The following is a 19036-nucleotide window of genomic DNA, read 5'->3' as shown; positions in this document are numbered from 1 at the left end:
ATTTGGTCCATGAAAGGCTACGCCGCTACACCCCCACCATATGCTCTACGCGCCACCACCAAGCATACACCATAGCGGGGGAGGATAGCTCTGAACACTGGTGGTGCGAGATGCCATCGGCCCTCCACCCTCACAGCACCACCGTGCATCACCGAATTTCCACCACCCATGTCGACAAGAGCCATCTAGTCCTTCCACCTCGCGCAAACCAGAGAGGTACCCCACTACCGCCATCCCGGGACACATGTGAAGTTCGCCGCCCAGAGCCTCAAGCGGCGATGAGACAAGGGAGGTATGGTGGGGGAAGTTGCAGTGCTAGGGCATCGCCCCTATAGTCGCCAAGAGGACGACACAGGGGTCACGGTTCACTTATCCCCAGTGCATATGTGAAATAGCAGTATCTTTTGCTATCGAACTAGCAGTCTTTTTCTTAATTAAGGAGCTTTTGGCCCTCGGTTTGATTGAAGCAAGAAAAAACAAGAGGAATGTCGAGGAGCTGATCACTCAAGCCCCAGGCTAAAACCAACTATCCTGTTGATCAAACCAGCACTATGTCACAATTATCAAAACATCCAAGAAGAAGACACTAAACTTCATTATAAATCCCTTGATTACATGAAATCCCAACATAGGGAAAGTATCAGGTACTCCCATCCTTGGGGTACACCCGGTGCTCCAAGTTTAAAAAAAACATTCAGAAATATTTCAAAAAATTCTGAAAAAAGGTGAATGTTCACAAGGAATGTAACTACAACCCGTAAAAATTTCTGGTCAAAACTTGAAATGTACATCAAGAAACAAAAATGTGAAATTTGGCATGAATAGTGTAAGAAAAAGATAAAATCAATATTGACGCTATTTACATCTGGATTTCACATTTTTTTTCTCAATGTGCATTTCGAGTTTGGACCTGAAATTTCTAGGGGTTGTAGTCACATTCCTAGCGAACATTCCCATTTTTTCAAAAAAATTGGAAACATTTAAGATTTGTTTTTGAACTTGGAGCACCGGGAGTACCCCAAGGATGGGTATACCAAATATTTCCCCTCCCAACATAAAGAATGAATCAGAAGGCCATAATAGCATCACGCTGATCCTGTGCACCATTCATTTCCGGCCTCTTCCCTATCTTAGAACTTCGATGCTACTCTAGAAAGCAACATAGCCGCCGCTTGTCGCTCCTACTTGTTTCCTCCTCTCTCTAGGCCGGCCAAAAAAGATAACCAGTGAGAAAGTCTGGTGCATAATTAGATTTTATCCATTTTTTCTTTGTAATGAGGGATTAAAATTTGGAAAATACATCTTACCTGAGTGCAATTCAATTTTTTAAAAAGTAATTCAACTTTTTCCCAACCTCGTTGGTTACCAATAATAATTTGCCATTATAGAATCACATGTACTGTGCAATCATAGAGTACTTCAATTAATGCAGTTATTTGGAAATTCTCTATTTGCCATCTTCCACATGTTGATGGAGTTAGTTCTACTTATTAGATTAGTTGATGTAGTTTAATCATGTAACAATGTCTTCATATACATATTGCTAGGTGAGGCCCCGAAACATGGTGTGGTGATATAGTCTAATTTTGTCTATCTCGATGTAGTTACTAGCGGAGACAGATCTAGGGCGGCTGGGGCTATTGCCCTTTGCATTTCCTTCTTATGAAATATAGAAAATGACCAGAGTGCATCCCTTGAGCTAGCTTAGCCCTAGGTATGATCCGATGCTAGCCCCGCCACTGAAGGTATTAGATTATTATTTGCAGTTATCGACTCATAACAATGTCTTCAACGCATTTGTAAGCTTGTTCAAAGAAGATGAACACATTTCTGGTCCGAGAGAAGAATGTTAAACCTAATATCCAGGCATATCATGGACAATGTTGAGCCTATTTGAGAAATGATACCGGATAACATTGAGCATCATATAGGTTCCACAACTTCATACATATTGATGAGTGGTACTCACAAGCATTTTTACCCGCGTCTAAGCGAGTTATTCTCGGATATTTTCTGTGATTATCACTTCAACTTGCCCTCTAATGACTAATAAATGTAAAGATACACAAATCTGACTCCTTGTTTATTTTGTTCCTACTAGAAATGAACGTTTTTAGGAGGAAAATCAAGTCATATATGAGATGTACATGAGGAGATAATCATTTCCATATAATTTGGCACGCACCAGAGCCAACTGAAGAGAAGCCCCTATGCAATATGATTACAAGCGCTCATACCACACGCAGCCACCTCTGTGAAGTGATCCCAAGCAACTAGTGGGAAGGGCTCCGAGCCAAATTCACAACCAAAACCCTATTCCGCCCATCTGCACTATATAAAAGGACAAGGAAGACCCCGGGGAATCTCTATCGCCCCTAGAAGTTAGAACAACATGCGGTTCCCTTTCGCAGCCTCCACACGTACGCCATCAACATCACATCTCCATATCCACCTCCTCTCCATTAGATCATTTACTAGTAATCAAAATTCCATCATGATTAGTGACATTGTAAAACTATCAATCATTAATCTTCAAGTACGTTTTTTTACAATGTCATGTGCTTGTGATTTGATCGTGATGTGTGAGTATGTAGTCCCTTCAGGACAAGGTGTAGCATTGCTACCCCATGTATGCAAAAGATGACACTGACGATATGATTTTGCATCCTGTCTCTACCTCGATCCCAGGTCTCACCGGCAACCGGGAGACCGAAGATCAGTACAAGGAGGGGTAAAGAGCAGAGAAGAGCGGAAGGCTATGCGGAAATCCGGTGATAGCAAGGTATGTACGGTAGCTGGAACCAAATTCTTGGGGAAGCCAACGATGTAGCCATACAACGCTAATACGTTGGTCTGGTTTTATCCTAAATAATCATGGTAACCCCGTGAGTCGGTTAGGTCAAAGGTTGGACAATGTAATCGTGGATGCAGCGGTAGTTGGTCATGGTCTCAGAAGGATGAATTGCCCACAAGTTTACAAAAAATACATAATATTACAAATCGATTAATTGTTGCTCTATCACTACTACAGAACCGAATAGCACTGACCCCCCCATTACTAATGGCAGAAGGAGCCACCGGTCACATATGAACATCACCGACGGGCCACAAGTGGCACGTCAGTGTAAGCCTAGGTGTCAGCCATCAGTGACCGCAAGTTACCATAGACGGATTCCATTATAAAAACTTTTAATGTTATAAATTCTATCACTGACGGGCATCTATTTTCAAGACTGTTTTTTGATGACTTTCCCACCAAGAAAATGGATTATCTAGTGTTATCTGTGACGGTATCTTTCCTGAACCGATTACCGATGACTTTCAAATGTTTCCTACCACATGGTGCTAGTTACCATCACGTAAGTTTTGTATGTTGTATGTAGTATCTGGTAAACTGAGCATATGTACGTGTGTGGTCTCCTCATCTACTCCTCCTACTGTTCTTGTTGACAAGAAGGGCCAGGAGTGTGTTCGACCGGGGGCCGCAGGCGGAACCACGCAGATCCACTGAACCTGTCCTCATAAAACGATCTGGGCGAGGGAGGTGAGTGTGATGTGATCCAGGATTAGCCACATGCGCTCGCGGGTGGATTGGGTGGCCGCTCCGTTGTAGGCTTGGTAGCCTCTGCTGCCTTTACGGGGCCTTGCTTCGAGAACCATATATGCATCAATGGCGCGCATGATTGGTCACTTGCCCTAATGAGGCAGACAGTACGGGCAGGTTCAGTCCTTCTAGAAAGGAAAATGTGCATCTCTTTGCAACATGTTGCCATGGCTAAAGTGGATCGATCATACTAGCAATTATGTGTAAAGACTCTCTTTCTGTCGCTCCAACGACTAAGAACTCAAATTGTGTAGGTTTGGCGAAATTGTGAGGGAAAAAGGAAAACGTGGGAAGCCTCGTCAGCCGTACAAATCTGAACCAAGCAAGTCTTTGGTGTCATAAATTCCTGTGGAACCGGATAGGCAAATCACAAACAGAATCTGGATTCCGTTTCAGTTCCATGGATCCTCTTAGTTTCAGTGATTGAGGCATAGCATTCAAGTTCTGACGAACTTGCCCATTGGTGTCTGCAGGACTATTAGCAAGCCTGACAACGATGAAATCGTAGTAGCATGTGATCCGGCGAAAGACGCCAATGTGCACAATCATGTGTAGCTTCTCTATTTGCATGAACAATACGTGGATGGCCGGCCATGGCTTTCCTAACCATCATCCTGACAAATCACCTGGCGAAAGGAGCCCCTGCTTAACACCAACACGAAGGATACCGGACCAAATCATCAGCAGCAGGTCGCCGACGCAGCAACTCTAATGCAGCAGTAATCCATCCCAATCAAAATAAGGCAGTTGGTGCGAGAAAATTTCTAGCTCATATATCAGATAAACAGAGATTTTAGCTCTGAACATGAACGATGGCATCTCGAACCTTACCTGTCGCTGTAGATACTAGCTATAAAGATGGCAGCACCGGCCATTCCGATTAGTTGAAGCAAAGCAAAGCAGCATATCGTTCTGCATAAACCGTTGGCGCGACCAAGCACACCGGATCCAGCAGGAATATACCAATTATTAGTGGTGTCCACCATGAATCGGAATCTATCCGGCAACTTGGAGGCCGGAATGCTCTCTATCCAAGTATCCATCCCAGACTCAGTCTGATGTTTACAGTACATGCTTTCAGCCAAGTGTTCGTCTGATGGATGGATGCATGTCACATGAAAAGGCCAGGGATGATTCACCATCCAGTATACGTAACGCATTCATCGTCCAGATGCAGAGACCGGGGGTTTATCCTCTCCCCCGAGGCTGCGGCGTCGCGCCGCCCCCGGGGAGTCCCCGTCCACACTGCCCTCAGCCCTTCCTCTCCATCGCCTACCACTACCGCCGCCGTCGCTGAGGAAGCCGCGGGGCGAAGCCCCTGTGGTGAGGCGGCGGCGGCGACGCAGTCCTTGGCCAGCGGTAACGCGTGGGGGCAGCGGCATCCATCTCCCTCCTCCTCCAACGGCAGTGCGCAGCGGGTTGGCGGTGGCCAGGAGATCTGCGGCGGCCGTTGGCGGATGAGATTTTGGCTGCGATGAGATCTAATCTGGGACCGAGGGATTTAGATCGAGCTCCACTGCGGTTGCGCCTCGTCTCAACAACGACAAGAGGAGATCCCCTTGGGTTATCTTCGTGGCACGAGGACGTCCGGGTCTCTTGGCCCGGGCATGGTAGTGGTGGCTGCCTTCTCCACCAAATGCGGTTGGCCAGGCTCGTATTGACAGATCTTGGATCCCACTATTAGCATCGGCGGCGAGTTGGGGAGACATAGTTGCCGGTGAAAACCGAGCCGACTCCGGTCATGGCGGGTGATGGCGGCGTCTACGTCGTTACCTGGATGAAGGCATCATCAAGCAACTATCGTCAACCTGCTCGTGCCGCTCCGGGAGAAGTCCTAAGATCACCGGATCGGACGATAGCGGCGCTATGGTGTCGTGTTCCCTCTTGGGGGCATTGTTTGTGGAGCGGCGTCGGATGGAAGAGGAATGAGGTGGTGTGGCGTGCCTTCTCTCGCGTCGACGACGACGGGTCTCGGCGGCATGGAGCAGCGGGGTCTCGCCGGTGGGCGTGTGATGATGGACGAGCGCAGGATGGTGGCGTTGTCTGGCGTCGTGGTGACGTCGACGGCAGCTAGACCGGGCAAGTTAGATGCAGCAGTACAACACTGAAGATGGATTGGTGGCAGGTGGCTGCGGCGGCCTCATACCCGACAGGTGTCCTGGTTGAGGAGTGCGCCGGACTGGTGGGTGCCCCATACCCGGCAGGCGTCCTGGTTGAGACCTCAGGTCTTAGATGTTAGGATTGGCTGCGAGGTCTGTTTGGTATTAGGCCCAGACTATTAGCATCCCTTCATCTACTGGATAGGAGTACCAACAGATGTTGTCTAGACGGTGGCTTTAGTCTTACTTGTGTATGACTTTGTAAGGTCTCGTGTAAATAATTAATAAAGTAGTTGCATGCATCGTCCAGATGCAGGTCCTCCTCATTTCCCAAAAAAAATTCTCCTTTTCCAAAAAACAAACCATCCAGTATACGCATGCGCTGGGCCTTCCTTACTTTGCCTCACTTCTTGCACGCTTCAGGCTCGCATTCTTTCTGCGTCAACTTTTACTTAATTCTCTCCTACCCTACTCAGCCTAGCTACCACTTCTGTCCCAAATCTCTTGCACGGGAAACAAGAAAAGGCGATTTGTTCGATTGGAGAAGGCTTCTGATTGGGCTAGCGGTCATTGATTGGTGAGAAAGCGTTGATTGTGAGCGCAATATCTAGGCATTCCATTGGCCGAGGAAAGGGGAATTTTGCAGTTTAATGTAGCATTCCATTTTATAATGCAATAGGCTTTACAGGCATCATATGAACATGACTAGTTTTGTCACCTTGAAGTAGATTTCCCTCTTAATTATGCCATGGTTGCAACAGAAAATGATATCTGTACACGATATTTTATTTTACGGGTTCTTTTGAATTTCATTAACAATAAGCATAGCTATCAATTATGTAATCTCAGCTGGTTGGACCTACATGCCAAAGAAACATATGAACTATGCAGAGGAAATTCATCCGTAAGTGCACCAACGAGATCTCGTTGTTAATTAAGGCTTCAAGCTAGTCGCGGTCACTTAGAGCCGTGAAATTAGATATACAGTACAGCGACATCAAATCTCCCTTTGCCATGAAAGGAAACCACTCGGCCCCATTGATAGCGGCCCTTGGTATAACCTTTTTGTAGATGCCCCTTGGTGAACCTGAGAGGTTGAGATCAAATCTCCAGTTTACATTAAAATATCATGACTGTTCTTTAATCTTTACTAATTACATATACCATGGATCCAGTCATCACTTGGAAAGTGGAAGAAGAGAGTGAAACCAAGTGTGATACCACTGCAAGAAAGTTCTAGCCTAGTAGCCTTGCCATTCAATATTTGGAAACTTTCTGTCATTTGCAATGAGTATGATGTTCCTCTTTGTGTTGTTTGGGACGGTTATGATATGAGACTTTTTACTTTCAGATTTGAAAGATGAAGGCAACCCATCATTAATCAGTAATCAGAAAAGAACCTAGAGACTCGAGAAGATGAATATGGCTAATCTGTTCTTAAATAGAAGTTCCAGAAGAATTAATATCGGCTTCTTTAATCTTAAACAATAGAACCCCTGAATCACCAATCCATAACTGCAAAGGCCGCACTAATGCTACTATCAATGTATTTGGTCTAGACCAATTGTTTGTTGTGTCAGCTATTTTCACAAGTTTATGTTGATATGCTTGTTCAGAAATGTCATAATTCTGTTTTTTACACTGCGCACTGTCTTCTTTTAGCGGGGATGTGCACTGTTTTTATGTTGCTATTGACTTGATAAGAACTACCTCACTCCGGTCTTCCGGTTTTATATTGTTTTCAAGAGTGCGATATTTCTTGTGGTTGCTTTCGTGAAACAGAGTTGCTGGCTGCCTCGTCGTCGTTGCCAAGATAATGTGGTATGTCACTATCTCTTTATTTTTAATTTTGATTTGTGAGAGGACGTCACTATCTCTTACTACTTCACAGAAATATTTTTTTCCGACAATGTGGCGACGAATTCAGAAACGAAACTCACTTCAGAAGAGTTATATGGGCCTCTGCTTAGAGGATTCGCAAGACTCATTTGCCAGCTGATTCAAAGCCCATCAGATTACCACCGCACCCAAATAAACGCAACTTGCCTTACAAATAGTATACTTACCTAACGCGACAGATGGCAAGAAAAAACAAGTACACCCAAATACACTACTAACATACTGCAGTACACTTTGGGCTACCAGTACACAAACAGAAAACAAAACAAACGGTGCACATCAGTACACTTGGGCCACCAGTACACTTACCAGATCGAACGCTAGAGTCTGCACGTACAGCTACCACTCGACTACGGCAACGCTTGATCATACATACACAGGTAGGTAGCTTGCTGTATTTATTTTTCTTGGTACTTAGCCGTCCCCCGGGCGCGGCGCGGCGCGGCTCGAGCTCGATCAGATGGCCTGCACGGCCTTGGCCATGCCGTAGGCGGCGGAGGAGGCGAGCGCGCCGATGATGGCGGTCTGGATGGCGCTGAGGAACGGGCGGTTCCCAGTGAAGCGGCCCTTGACGTAGCCGAAGAAAAGCAGCGCGGCGAGGGTGACCACGACGGAGGTCATCATGGCGCTGTCGACCGACGCCACGAACATGTAGGGGGAGAGCGGCACCATGCCGCCGACGACGTAGGCCAGCGCGATCGTCGCCGCGCTCGTCAGCGCGCGCCGCGGGTCCGGCTTCTCCAGCCCCAGCTCGAACCTGCGTGCGCCAAAGTTCCGCCGTGATCAGTCACATGGTTAGATTAATTAGAAAAAAAAATGAGTGGGTTTGTTAAGCTTGACTGATTTGATTACTTCATCATGAACTCGAGCCAGGCCTTTGGGTTGTTGCGGAGGGAGGTCACGACCGGCCCGTACTCCTCGGGGCCCAGCCCGTACTCAGAGAGTATGTCCGCGATCTCTGCGGCCTCTGCTCAAAGAAATGCATCTCAGCCGTTAGATACTTAGATTAGATTAGAATCGATAGAGAGTGTCAAGTTTTTTTAGATGAATAAAGAGTGTCAAGTGAGAGAGTGACCTGTGTCCGGGACGGTGTCGATCTCGTCCTGCTCGCGCTGCAGCTCCCGGTAGTAGTGGTCGGCGTCGCTCTTAGCGGCGAGGTACCTGACAAGAGTGCGAGCCCACATTAGCCGTAGGCTTTTACTGCGTTAATTCCGTTTGGTACGGCCCAGCAGAAGTTGGCCCGCTTTGGGCTGGGTTAAATATAGACATCACTTCGGCCCGTTTTAGTAATTAGTCCTTTTGCTAAAAAAAATTAGTGCTTGCGATTTTCTAAAAAATAGTAGTGCTTGAAATTGTGAAACAGGGAGAAACTATAAACTCTGAAAATAACGAATATTTTGCTCCAGAACTTTGTTATTCGTTTGGTGAATATTCCATATATACATCAACGAAAAACTGGCAAAAAAATTTTGAGTAATTCATGTGTGAAAATAATCCCTATTTCTAATGTACTCCGGTCAAATTCCTATGCACGTGTGTGTGCAGGTGCGCTTAGTGTGGGTGAACAGTATTGCATTTTGGGATCACTAGGAGTCTAGCATATAATTGTACATTTTTGATTGAGTCATGCTATGCACACGACAAAATCTGCATGATTCACAGACTAACGCACAACATATTGGTGGAAAGGGGTTGCTGCCTTTCCACCTACTCAGATTTAAGGCATGGTACCTGTAACTTGGGTTTGTTACACCAACTACTATGGGGCCTCACTTACCGTCTTTTTTCTTAATAAATACACAATTCACACATGAAGATTAAATCCAGCCGGACATGCGTATGGCTGAAAAGGGCACTAGCCGCTGGATTTACATGTCGTGCAAAGATCGGGCATGGAACAGTTTTGTTTTTGGTTTTGCATAGGGCATAAAATAGGTCCTGCATTTGTCACGGAGGAAGTATTGTTTTGTACTCCTAGCTGTTGCTGACACAAAGGAAAACTACAGAAATCCTAGGTAAGTGGTTGTCCAGACTCTGGACAATAAATGACCCAACTTAGTGAACAATGTAGGAAGGTACTTAACACTGTAGGAGTATAAAAATTAGCTGGTACTCATCAAAAAACATTCGTCTGTGCGACAAAGTTCTCCAATTTTTGGTTAGTGGACGTTATTAAGCATTCCCCTACTTTCCATTCTTGGCATCAATAACAGCAAGCTACTCTCACTAATCTCTGTTTCAGAAATAATTAAGCCTTTGCATACAAATCCAGAATTGGCTAATCAAGCATCCAGCAAGCCAGCAGCATGCATGCGGCATGTTCAGGAAAGCAATAGCTGGCCGGAGGAGTAACAAACGACATTAATCAGAGCAAACATATACCCAGAAAATCAAGGAGATTTTGATCTCTCTCCTTACCCTCCGAGCCCCATGGAGATGGCGCCGGCGGCGACCTCGGCGAGCCCGGCGGTGAGCACGAGCGAGGAAGACGCGTCGGCGCCGGACAGGCCGGCGGCGAGGGCGAAGGGCACGGTGAGGCCGTCGGAGACGCCGATGATGATGTCCCGGACCACCTCGCCGGAGGTGAAGTGCTTCTCCTTGTGGTCGTCGAGGAGCAGCCTCTGGTTCTCCTCGTCCTGCACAGGCTTCACCATCTTGCCGGTCGGCGTGGGAGCGTGCTTACGAGCGAGCTGGTGTGCTTAACTATTTCCTGCGCTCAGTTAGCTAGCTCGTGATCTGCGATGACAAGGGTGGGTTTTGGTGTAGGCGAAGTGGACAGAGCTGGGAGGGGGGATTTATAGGGGTTGGAGGCCGGGTGAAATGTCCTGTTTGGACATGGGAAGTCGGGGCAATCTTGGGATTTGGGCACGCGAGGTACTATGTGAATGTGTGGTGAGTATGTCTGATTCTGTTTTTATGCGTCCGTACTTCACTTTATTATTTGCTGAGACCAATCTACCATGGAACCACGGATCCATCTCATGCCAAGTTGTATTGTTTGCATAAACTCAAAGGAGGAGACAACGATCGTTATTGCACGTCCAACTTTTAGGGCATCTTTGATTCAAAGGATTTGTAAAATGCAGGAATATGAACTAGCACAACCAGTGCCGCAACGCCTTGCGAGAGAGGGTTGAGGCAAGTGACAACCCCCCCCCCCCCCCACCCCCACACACACACACCATCTTCTTCCTCTCTCGTCGTCGCCAGGGTGCTTCACTAGGAAAAGTCTGTGCGGCGTTGATGCCGACGGGGGCGTTGCTGATTTGGGGGGGGGGGGGGGCTACTATGGAGCTGTTGGTGGGCTGTTGTGGGTCGGCGGAGATGAATGGTGAGCTGCGGTCTTCGGCAGGCGATGGTTGACAGCGGCGCTGGTGATCCAACGCAGCGATCTTCGATAGCCGTGCGGCCTGGCTCAGTCACCAGAGAAGAGAGTGTCGGTGCATGGTCTTGGGCAGAGGTGAGCTCGATATCAGCGTGCAGTAGCATGAGCGTTTGTCTCGGGTTTTCTTTAAGGAGTCTTCATGTCTGGTTTGGGGCATGCTATCCTAGTGTAGTAATAATGTCCTTCCGGCCCTTTCCCCGGGCTGAGGGCGTGTGGACCTATGTTTCCGACGGGTCTTCTGGGATCTAGGCGGTTTTGGTTTTTAGTGGATCCGTCTAAATTCGACCGGCTTTAGTGGATTCCGGAGTTTCTACATGCATTTTTCGGCGTTTTCTTCTCCGGGATGATTTACAAATCGCGGCCGTTGTCGTCTCCTGCTCTACATCGACGACTTCCGTGCCGCTGCTTTTACAAGCTCATGGGTTTAAACAAGTTTACTCCGCTGAGGTGGAGGCATAGAGATGGCATCGAGCTACACTCACATCGCTTTTTTTTTTACAGTGGGATGAGCTTGCTGCACTTTTTTTTACAGTTTATACCGCTGCACAAAAGTTGATGATCCCATCTGCTAACTTGGAGCGATCACAGGAACTTCAGCAGAACAGGTCCATGGATTCCCATCAGCCTGCAATAATTAACAAAAAGTGCTTCATGAATCACGATCGATCAACGCAGATTAAGCGCACACACACACAACAAAAGGCGGCCGAGGCAACCACATGCAAATATCCAGGCGTCCATGTGCGTCCAAGAGGGTGGGGATAGACGCCGCCGGTCGCCATCGGTGGACGCGTGGGCGCGGCCGTGACACGCAGGCAGTTGTCGTGTGCCCGCCACGAGCCTCGATGACAAAAGGCGGCACAGAAAAGCAGGAGCCGCTAGCGACCGCCGCCGCACGCGCCACGCGCGCCCAGCGGCGCACTGCGGTGAGCAGCTCCCCCCACGCCAACTTGCGGAAAAGTAGCCTAACTTTCGGTTGGGAAAATCTCCCCAAAAATTACGACGGATCAGGGTAAAGTTTCCCGCCCGTGTTTGGGTTTTACGAGCCGCCTTTTGGATGGTGCGGCTGGGCTCCAGTAGGCTGAGACTGATTTGAAGTTTGAATCATCCGTTGCCTTGATTGACAAGGGTGTCAAGTGGTCTGGCTCCACGTGCCGTGATGCGCTTGAGAAACTAAAATACAGTGCATCAACGCATAGATCCAGCAAACTCCAAATTGAGCTTGTTGTCCTGTTACTCTCCCACGGAGGGATGGCCTGAATTGAACCGTCCTATAATTATTCTTGGTTTCCCATACTTTATTCATATAGCGCATGTATGTACTCTAGTGAAATGGTTAATGCCTTTTGGAAGAACTGGAAGAGCATCTTGGGGAGCTGGGGTTTCAACTTTCAACCTCAACCAACTCCTCTAAAAAATTTGTTGACTTGGCATGCACTTGGCAACACAGATGAATACCTCTTCTCCTAGGCCAAGGGAATTTAATCTACGAATTTTCTAGCAAGCGAACATTCGATAATCAATATATCTCGTAGTCTAGACTTTGTACTATTTATGTTTTTGTTTTTGTAATGCATGAACATATTTCTAGACATCTGCATCTAGACGATGCATATGACCACAATTCAATACAAGTAGAGCATATGAAGTGGTTGATGTCAACAACATCCATACGAAATATGGCATCAACACCACAAACTAAGTGGCCATTCTTCCGCACCAATGGTTTCAAGAGAGAGACTCTGAACGTGCACCTGGTTGTGATCGAACTGATTAAGGTCATATCAAGAATTTTCATCCTATAGGGTGCAACCCATATTTTCATGTCCAATTAATAAAGGCCATAGTATCGACACGAAGACACCACCTCCAACAAGAATATATGCACGTACATCGTTGTCGGGTCTAGCTAGTGAAGTATGGATCCTGGCTTTTTCCCCATAGACATGAGAAAATTGTCAAGTCACCATGACATCACTGGATCCTCTATGAACAACGACACTCATGATACCTACCGAACCTAGCATTGTGCCCTTGGAGCTTGCCGCCATTGGAACTCCTCTCGGGTGTTAAACTCATAGGAAAGGTCGAAGCCAGATATAAAATAAATATGTGATTCTCCATCTCTCACGACAAGCCTCTACCTACTAATCGACGAGGGGGGGGGGCACCGCTGAACTTGATTCACTTGTTAGCACGACATTGATGCACTTGCGAATGAGATGTTGAGCGTCATCGTTGCCCACCATCAAGACCACCCATAACTTACAGAGGGACTGTTCAGAACTCCTCCTTTGGAGCATTGCCTCATGTTGATGGCTGCAAGGGAGGGGCGGATGCTGGTGGTGGGTTGGGTAGGCCGCCTGCAGTCAGCACTACTCCAACCGGTCACTGTAAAACCACAATTCACCAATCATGGGTTCAAAGCCGCTGCTCCAACTAGCTGCTAGATGGTCAAGCCCTACCAACATGGCGTGTATCTTCATCGAAGCCACTTCCTCATCCAACCATCTCTACGCATGTCCTTAACATAATTGCTAACAAAACTAATTATTCCAAAAATCTTGTTAAACAAGTTTTGCTAAACTAATTGCTATTACTTTGTATCTAGGCAAGCACTTAGGGTTCTAGATGGGTCTCCCTCAAGGCTTAGTTTTTCTGGATAATGAGCACTTTTACTTAATCTTAATGTAATATCAAGTGGATAGAAGCACAATGAGCACACACCCCGACTCTGCATAACTATGATTCATACAAACACAAAAGAGCATGTTCGCAAGGAGCGAAGTGACCAAATTTATGCCTAGAAGGAGGAAAAAAACATGAACTGATGAACACAGTGATCGACGATCAGCCATATCCTTGCTAAGAAACACGTGTGTTTTGTAACATAATTTGGTTAGCATCCGTAAGATCTTCTTTGTTGGTTAGGTTTGTGTTTTACATTTCATTTGTGCAAATTGCGAAAGGTGCCAAAAATGCTCGGTTCACAGATCACATCAAGCTCATCCAATTCTACCAAGGAATGATACATGAGGCAAGATAGCTATAGATAGGCAATCAATCGAGCGGCCTTATACTATTTTGAAGAATAACATGGGCATTCGATGACAATAAGAGGAGACAACATGTGCAAAAGCCAAGGTACTAAAAAAGTTCAATCAACAGCAACCTTGCGACCTGAAATTTCAAAATAGGCTCGCTGTGCGCGGTTGTTGTAGTTCATCTTTCATATGTCCCGGTCCTTAGCCTTGCGTGTGGCTGCCACAGGCCGGCCTGATTAGTCCTGTTGCTACTGGATTTACCATAATACGACTAGTCAAAAGCACTCTGTAATCAGCTCGCCAAGGTGTTGTTTGGTGTGCAGGTCATGGGGGAAGCTAGAGACAAATGTCTAGGTCACGGATATGAATGAACAAATGCAAGTGGTATTCGGTGGCTATCCTAATTTGGTTAGTCATGTAGGGCTCCCCGGTCTACACCTTGCAATTAGAAAAAACAGGCGCCATGGTTGGGTGATCAGTGATGCATGTTAAGCATCAGGTCTTATACGTTCACAGATCACAACTGATCACAATTCTATAGATAAGCCATCTTATAATATTCCATTTATTTTGTCTCCATTTATGCTTGAGGGAACCAGGGACCAAGAATGAATGGAACAGCCAGTGCAAGAGAAATCAAAATCAAACCCCAGATCGAAGAGGAAAAGGGGTTGAAGATCAGGTTGCATTATTGGGTGGGGTAGGTGCTAGGTGGCGAGGGGGCACCAGACCAGAGCAGAGAGCTGATCTAGGCCAGTAGGGGAGTGTGGCTTCCACACGCCTTCATGCCCTTGTCCTGCACCTTCTTTATCTCGATGAGGTGACCAGACCTGCCCACTGCCTCCTTTGGGAGGGAAAAGAGCAAGACAACAAAACAAACGGACAAGCGAGGCTGACCTGGAAACAATAAAGATGGTTTGGAGGTGCTCGGCTCCAAAGCGGCTTTGGAGATGTCAGTCACCGTAGCACACCATCGAACGTTGACGCCCACTCGCCACTGTCGCCTTGCATATTCCAGCGCCATGCGTGACGATCGAGTTCTTGGTGAGACTTCATCGCTTTGCGTCTCGGTTAATTACCACGATCTGAATGCAGAAACTGTTACCGTCCTCGCCGGCTTCTTTTGCATGTTGACATGCCTTGCTCACGGGCCATGTCCTGCCATTTTTACGTGTTGATTGGAGCATCTACAATCGGACGCCCCAAATCTGTCTTAAACGTCCGAGCGGACCGTCCGATCAGTGACCGGTTAAAAAAAAACGATTCAGACAGTCGTCTCAAACGAGCCTCAAACACGCGGACTGACCGACATCCTCATATCCAGTCTAAATGTAGGACTAATATGGAGCGTCCGGGTGCGACCGGACACGTCCGACACGTTGGACCCGGCCCTTGCTGGCCCACCCAACCCCACATATATTCTTCCCCATCTGCGCGCCGGACCAAGCCCTAACCACTTCATTCCACTCCTCTCCACTCCTATCTACCACCCAAGCTCCCGTCCGGTGATCTCCGGCCTTCTCCGGTATGGCGGATAGCGGATCCGAGTCCTACACCTTCAAATCCGTCGACTCCGAGCTCATCCCACGCGGGCCCGAGGAGGAGATGACCATCTGGCTTGCGCTCCGCCTCTCCTGGGAGGAGGCAGCCCGACGGCAGCTCTTGGACTCCTTCCGTCGGGAATCCATTGGGTCCGACCATATGGCACATGGATGCGGCACTAGGTGTGCCATCGCTGCCTCACCGGATGCGGTGCGGTCCGTCAGGCGTCCGAATGCGGTGGTGGATGCGGAACCCCTCCTTTGGCGCGTCGGGGCGATGGACGCACGATGGGCGTCGTCCAACGCAAACATGGAGTGGCGTCCCCGCAGGCGAGGCGGCGAGCGCAGGAGGCGGCGGTGGACATTGCCGAGGCAGAGTCGCATTCTGCGGCGCCCCGTATGGTGCACCAGCCCAGGCGCCGCAACCGCGTCATGGTGGATGGCGCCGACCTGTCTCAAGATGGATCCATCATCGATCTGTCGTCAACCGGCACCGTCCAGGTTCCGGACTCCAATGGGGAAGAGTAGGGCATGGGAGACGGAGGCGCCTTGAGTTCCGTGAGCTGGCTCGTGTCCCATGCCCTACTCTACGTTGCCGGAGACCGGACAAACACTCTAGAGAGCTCAGCTGACTGTCAAATATGGGCACGGCGGAGCCGGGCGAGCTTCAGTTAGAATAGGTTTTACCGTGCATGCAATAGCATGGATTTGAGATATTTGGTTGCAGAATGGATTATTTGACACGTGACTGTTCACGGTCTCCGGATGCGCCCCGAACGTGTTTATAGGCGTTTGAGAGGTCGGATTTGCAGTCCGGCTGTATATGCTCCTGGCCCCCGAAAAGAATTCAGACACGGGCTGGCCGCGCATGACAATCACAAATCAAATACGAAATTATTAAAGCTATCAGATCGAGCGACCACCTGGCCAACTACGAGCGGAGCCTAACGCCTAGGGCTTGTGGATATGTGCTTCGCCTTTGCGTGTGCCGGGCACAAGCTGGCCGGGCAAATGAGGCCAGGGCCGGCCGTCACTGTGTGACCACATGGGAATATTTTCTTCTCGCTTTTCCCTCTCGCGGCACGATTCATGGCGCATGGAGCAGTTGGCCCCCGCGCGCCATATACTAGGAGCTCACTTGAATTAACAACACACGATCTACATGGTTTAGTTGGCAGCTTGGATTGATGCGTGCATGCCGCGATCGAGAGCTTGTCCTTTTGTTGCTTGTAGGATTGTGATCTAGGGATCTTGAGACACTGCGACAGTGGGGCTACTTCTAGTGCTCTAGTGCTATTTGGTAGGGAGGATATCTGGTGCTACGGAAGCAGCTAGGATTAGGTGCTCCAGGAGCTTTTCAACCGTTAAATTTGAGATCCAAAGACCGAGGAGAGGGCTCAGTCTTTTATTCAAAGAACACCCCCAGAAATTTGGTATTGTAAATCGGGTCCAACGCATCTGTAGATGACCGTTGGATTTCAGATCCAATGGCCGAGAAGCTCTTGGAGCACCTAAACTTAGGTGCTCCCGTAGCACCTGATATTTTCCCCTATTTGGTAGGAGGTGTCGACATGGTTTGCTCACTCGAGCCTCACTCTTCACGCATTTCCAAAGCTATGCATCAAAAGGACACTCTTAAATGTCAAAAATTCGCTGGCGGTTGAGATGCTCACGACGAGGACAGCCGAGGAGGCAGTAGTGCTCGCAGCTGCCGCCGGCGTGGAGGACGGCGGATCGCTCCCTGTCGCCGGCGTACGGGAGTGTGACCGGGCTGCTACGCTGATGGCGGCACCGGAATGCGTACAGCCCCAGGACGTGGCTGATGTGGAAAGGGCAGAGGCCCCGCACATGGTGGCCCTGGATCATGTGCCGCCCCAGGGTGTGGCTGATATGGAAAGAACGGAGGTCCCGCTTCTGATCACCAGCTCACCTTTGACCAGAGCGGATGGGGAGCCGCTTGCTTCGATGCTTCCAGAGGAGAGGAGCCCACCTGGCATACTCACACCTATTTTTGCTACAGGCAAGGCCGGACCGACAAGGATAGAGACTGGTGACAGTTTTGTGGCAGGAGATAAGGACACTACTAGGAAAAGGCCTACTAATGGCGCACCTAATTTGGCCATTAATGGCGCATTAGTGGTGCGCCATTAGTGCCACGCCATTAGTATATTTTACTAATGGCGCACCACTGGTGCGCCATTAGTATCTGGTATACTAATGGCACACCACTGGTGCGCCATTAGTATATGCCATGTTGCGCCATTAGTATAGGCCACTGGTGCGCCATTAGTATAGGCCACGGTGCGCCATTAGTATTTTTGAATTTTGAAGGCGGGAAAATAGTAGTGGCGCACCGTCTAACCCCCACCGTGCGCCATTGCTATTTTTGAATTTTGAATTTGGATCTGGATCGCGATTTTTTTCCCATTTTTTGCTCTTTTTTTTGCTCTTTTTTTGCACGATATTATTTCAAATTTTGTTCCTGTTTTTGGATCTTGTACGTTCTTTTGCCGTGTTCTTTTGCCGGAGAGGAGTTCGTCGGAGAGGAGGAGGAGGAGGTCGCCGGAGAGGTGCTCGCCTACATCGCCGGAGAGGAGGAGGAGGTCGCCGGAGAGGAGTTCACCGAAGCATCGGAGAGGAGGAAGGAGAAACCATGAGGGGATGGGAGGAGAGGAGGGAGGAGGAGCTCACCGAAGAGGAGGGAGGAGGAGCTCACTGGAGAGGAGGGAGTAGGAGCTCACCGGAGAGGAGGGAGGAGGAGCTCACCGGAGAGGAGGGAGGAGGAGATGAAGTGAAGGAGAGGTGGAGTGGAGGAGAAGAATGAAGAGGTAAGGAGGAGAGGACACGCCCAGCCATATATACGGCATACTAATGGCGCACCATGGGCAGGTGCGCCATTAGTAACTTTTTTTATTTTTTTGATTTATTTTGAATTTTGAAGGCGGGAAGATAGTAATGGCGCACCATGGGCAGGTGCGCCATTAGTAAGTTTGATTTTTTTTGAATTTTTTTGCCTCTCCAGATCTTAAAAGCCCCGTATCTTTTTTTCTGTTAGGTTTTTGAGGATTTTGAAAATGTTTAACGGGGTTCCCCCCGTTAAATTCGGATGTAACTTTTCGAGTAGATGATTTTTCATATAAAAAACTTTTTCATCCGAGTTCGTATGCAAAAGTTATGCCCATTTTAAGAAATTCCAGAGAGATTTTGCAAATAAAGTCGAAATTCATATTTGTTAATTTTCCCAACAACTAGACCACATATCACATGGGAAACTTATTTTATTTTATTTTTTTGACATTTTCATCATTTTCTTTTATTTTTTAAAAAACTGAAAAGGCGGTCCACGGGGAGGGGGGGTGTATTCGGTGGAATGGGCCAAGTTACTAATGGCGCACCGTGGGGGTGGTGCGCCATTACTAGTTGAATTATGAACTACTAATGGCGCACCACCCCAACCGTGCGCC

At 48.1% G+C, this 19036-nt stretch overlaps 1 protein-coding gene across 1 annotated transcript; it reads right to left on the bottom strand.

Moving 5' to 3' along the window:
* Window positions 1–7699: 7699 nt before the first annotated feature.
* Window positions 7700–10364, bottom strand: LOC123121461 (vacuolar iron transporter 2). Its single transcript, XM_044541451.1, has 4 exons — window positions 10021–10364; window positions 8678–8763; window positions 8455–8569; window positions 7700–8359 (listed from the first exon to the last, which is right to left on the bottom strand). The coding sequence occupies exons 1-4, from the start codon at window positions 10254–10256 to the stop codon at window positions 8059–8061; spliced, it is 738 nt and encodes a 245-aa protein (XP_044397386.1). The 5' UTR covers window positions 10257–10364; the 3' UTR covers window positions 7700–8058.
* Window positions 10365–19036: the final 8672 nt, after the last annotated feature.

This window comes from Triticum aestivum, chromosome 5D (assembly GCF_018294505.1).
Source record: "Triticum aestivum cultivar Chinese Spring chromosome 5D, IWGSC CS RefSeq v2.1, whole genome shotgun sequence".
NCBI classification, from domain to species: Eukaryota; Viridiplantae; Streptophyta; class Magnoliopsida; order Poales; family Poaceae; genus Triticum; species Triticum aestivum.
This window is presented reverse-complemented; position numbering and strand designations above follow the sequence as displayed.

Coding starts and splice junctions, on each gene's coding strand:
- LOC123121461 (XM_044541451.1), bottom strand. CDS start 10,256: ATGGTGAAGCCTGTGCAGGACGAGGAGAACCAGAGGCTGCTCCTCGAC. Junction 8,764..10,020: donor ATCTCCATGGGGCTCGGAGG/GTAAGGAGAGAG, acceptor CACTCTTGTCAG/GTACCTCGCCGCTAAGAGCG. Junction 8,570..8,677: donor CGACACCGTCCCGGACACAG/GTCACTCTCTCA, acceptor TTCTTTGAGCAG/AGGCCGCAGAGATCGCGGAC.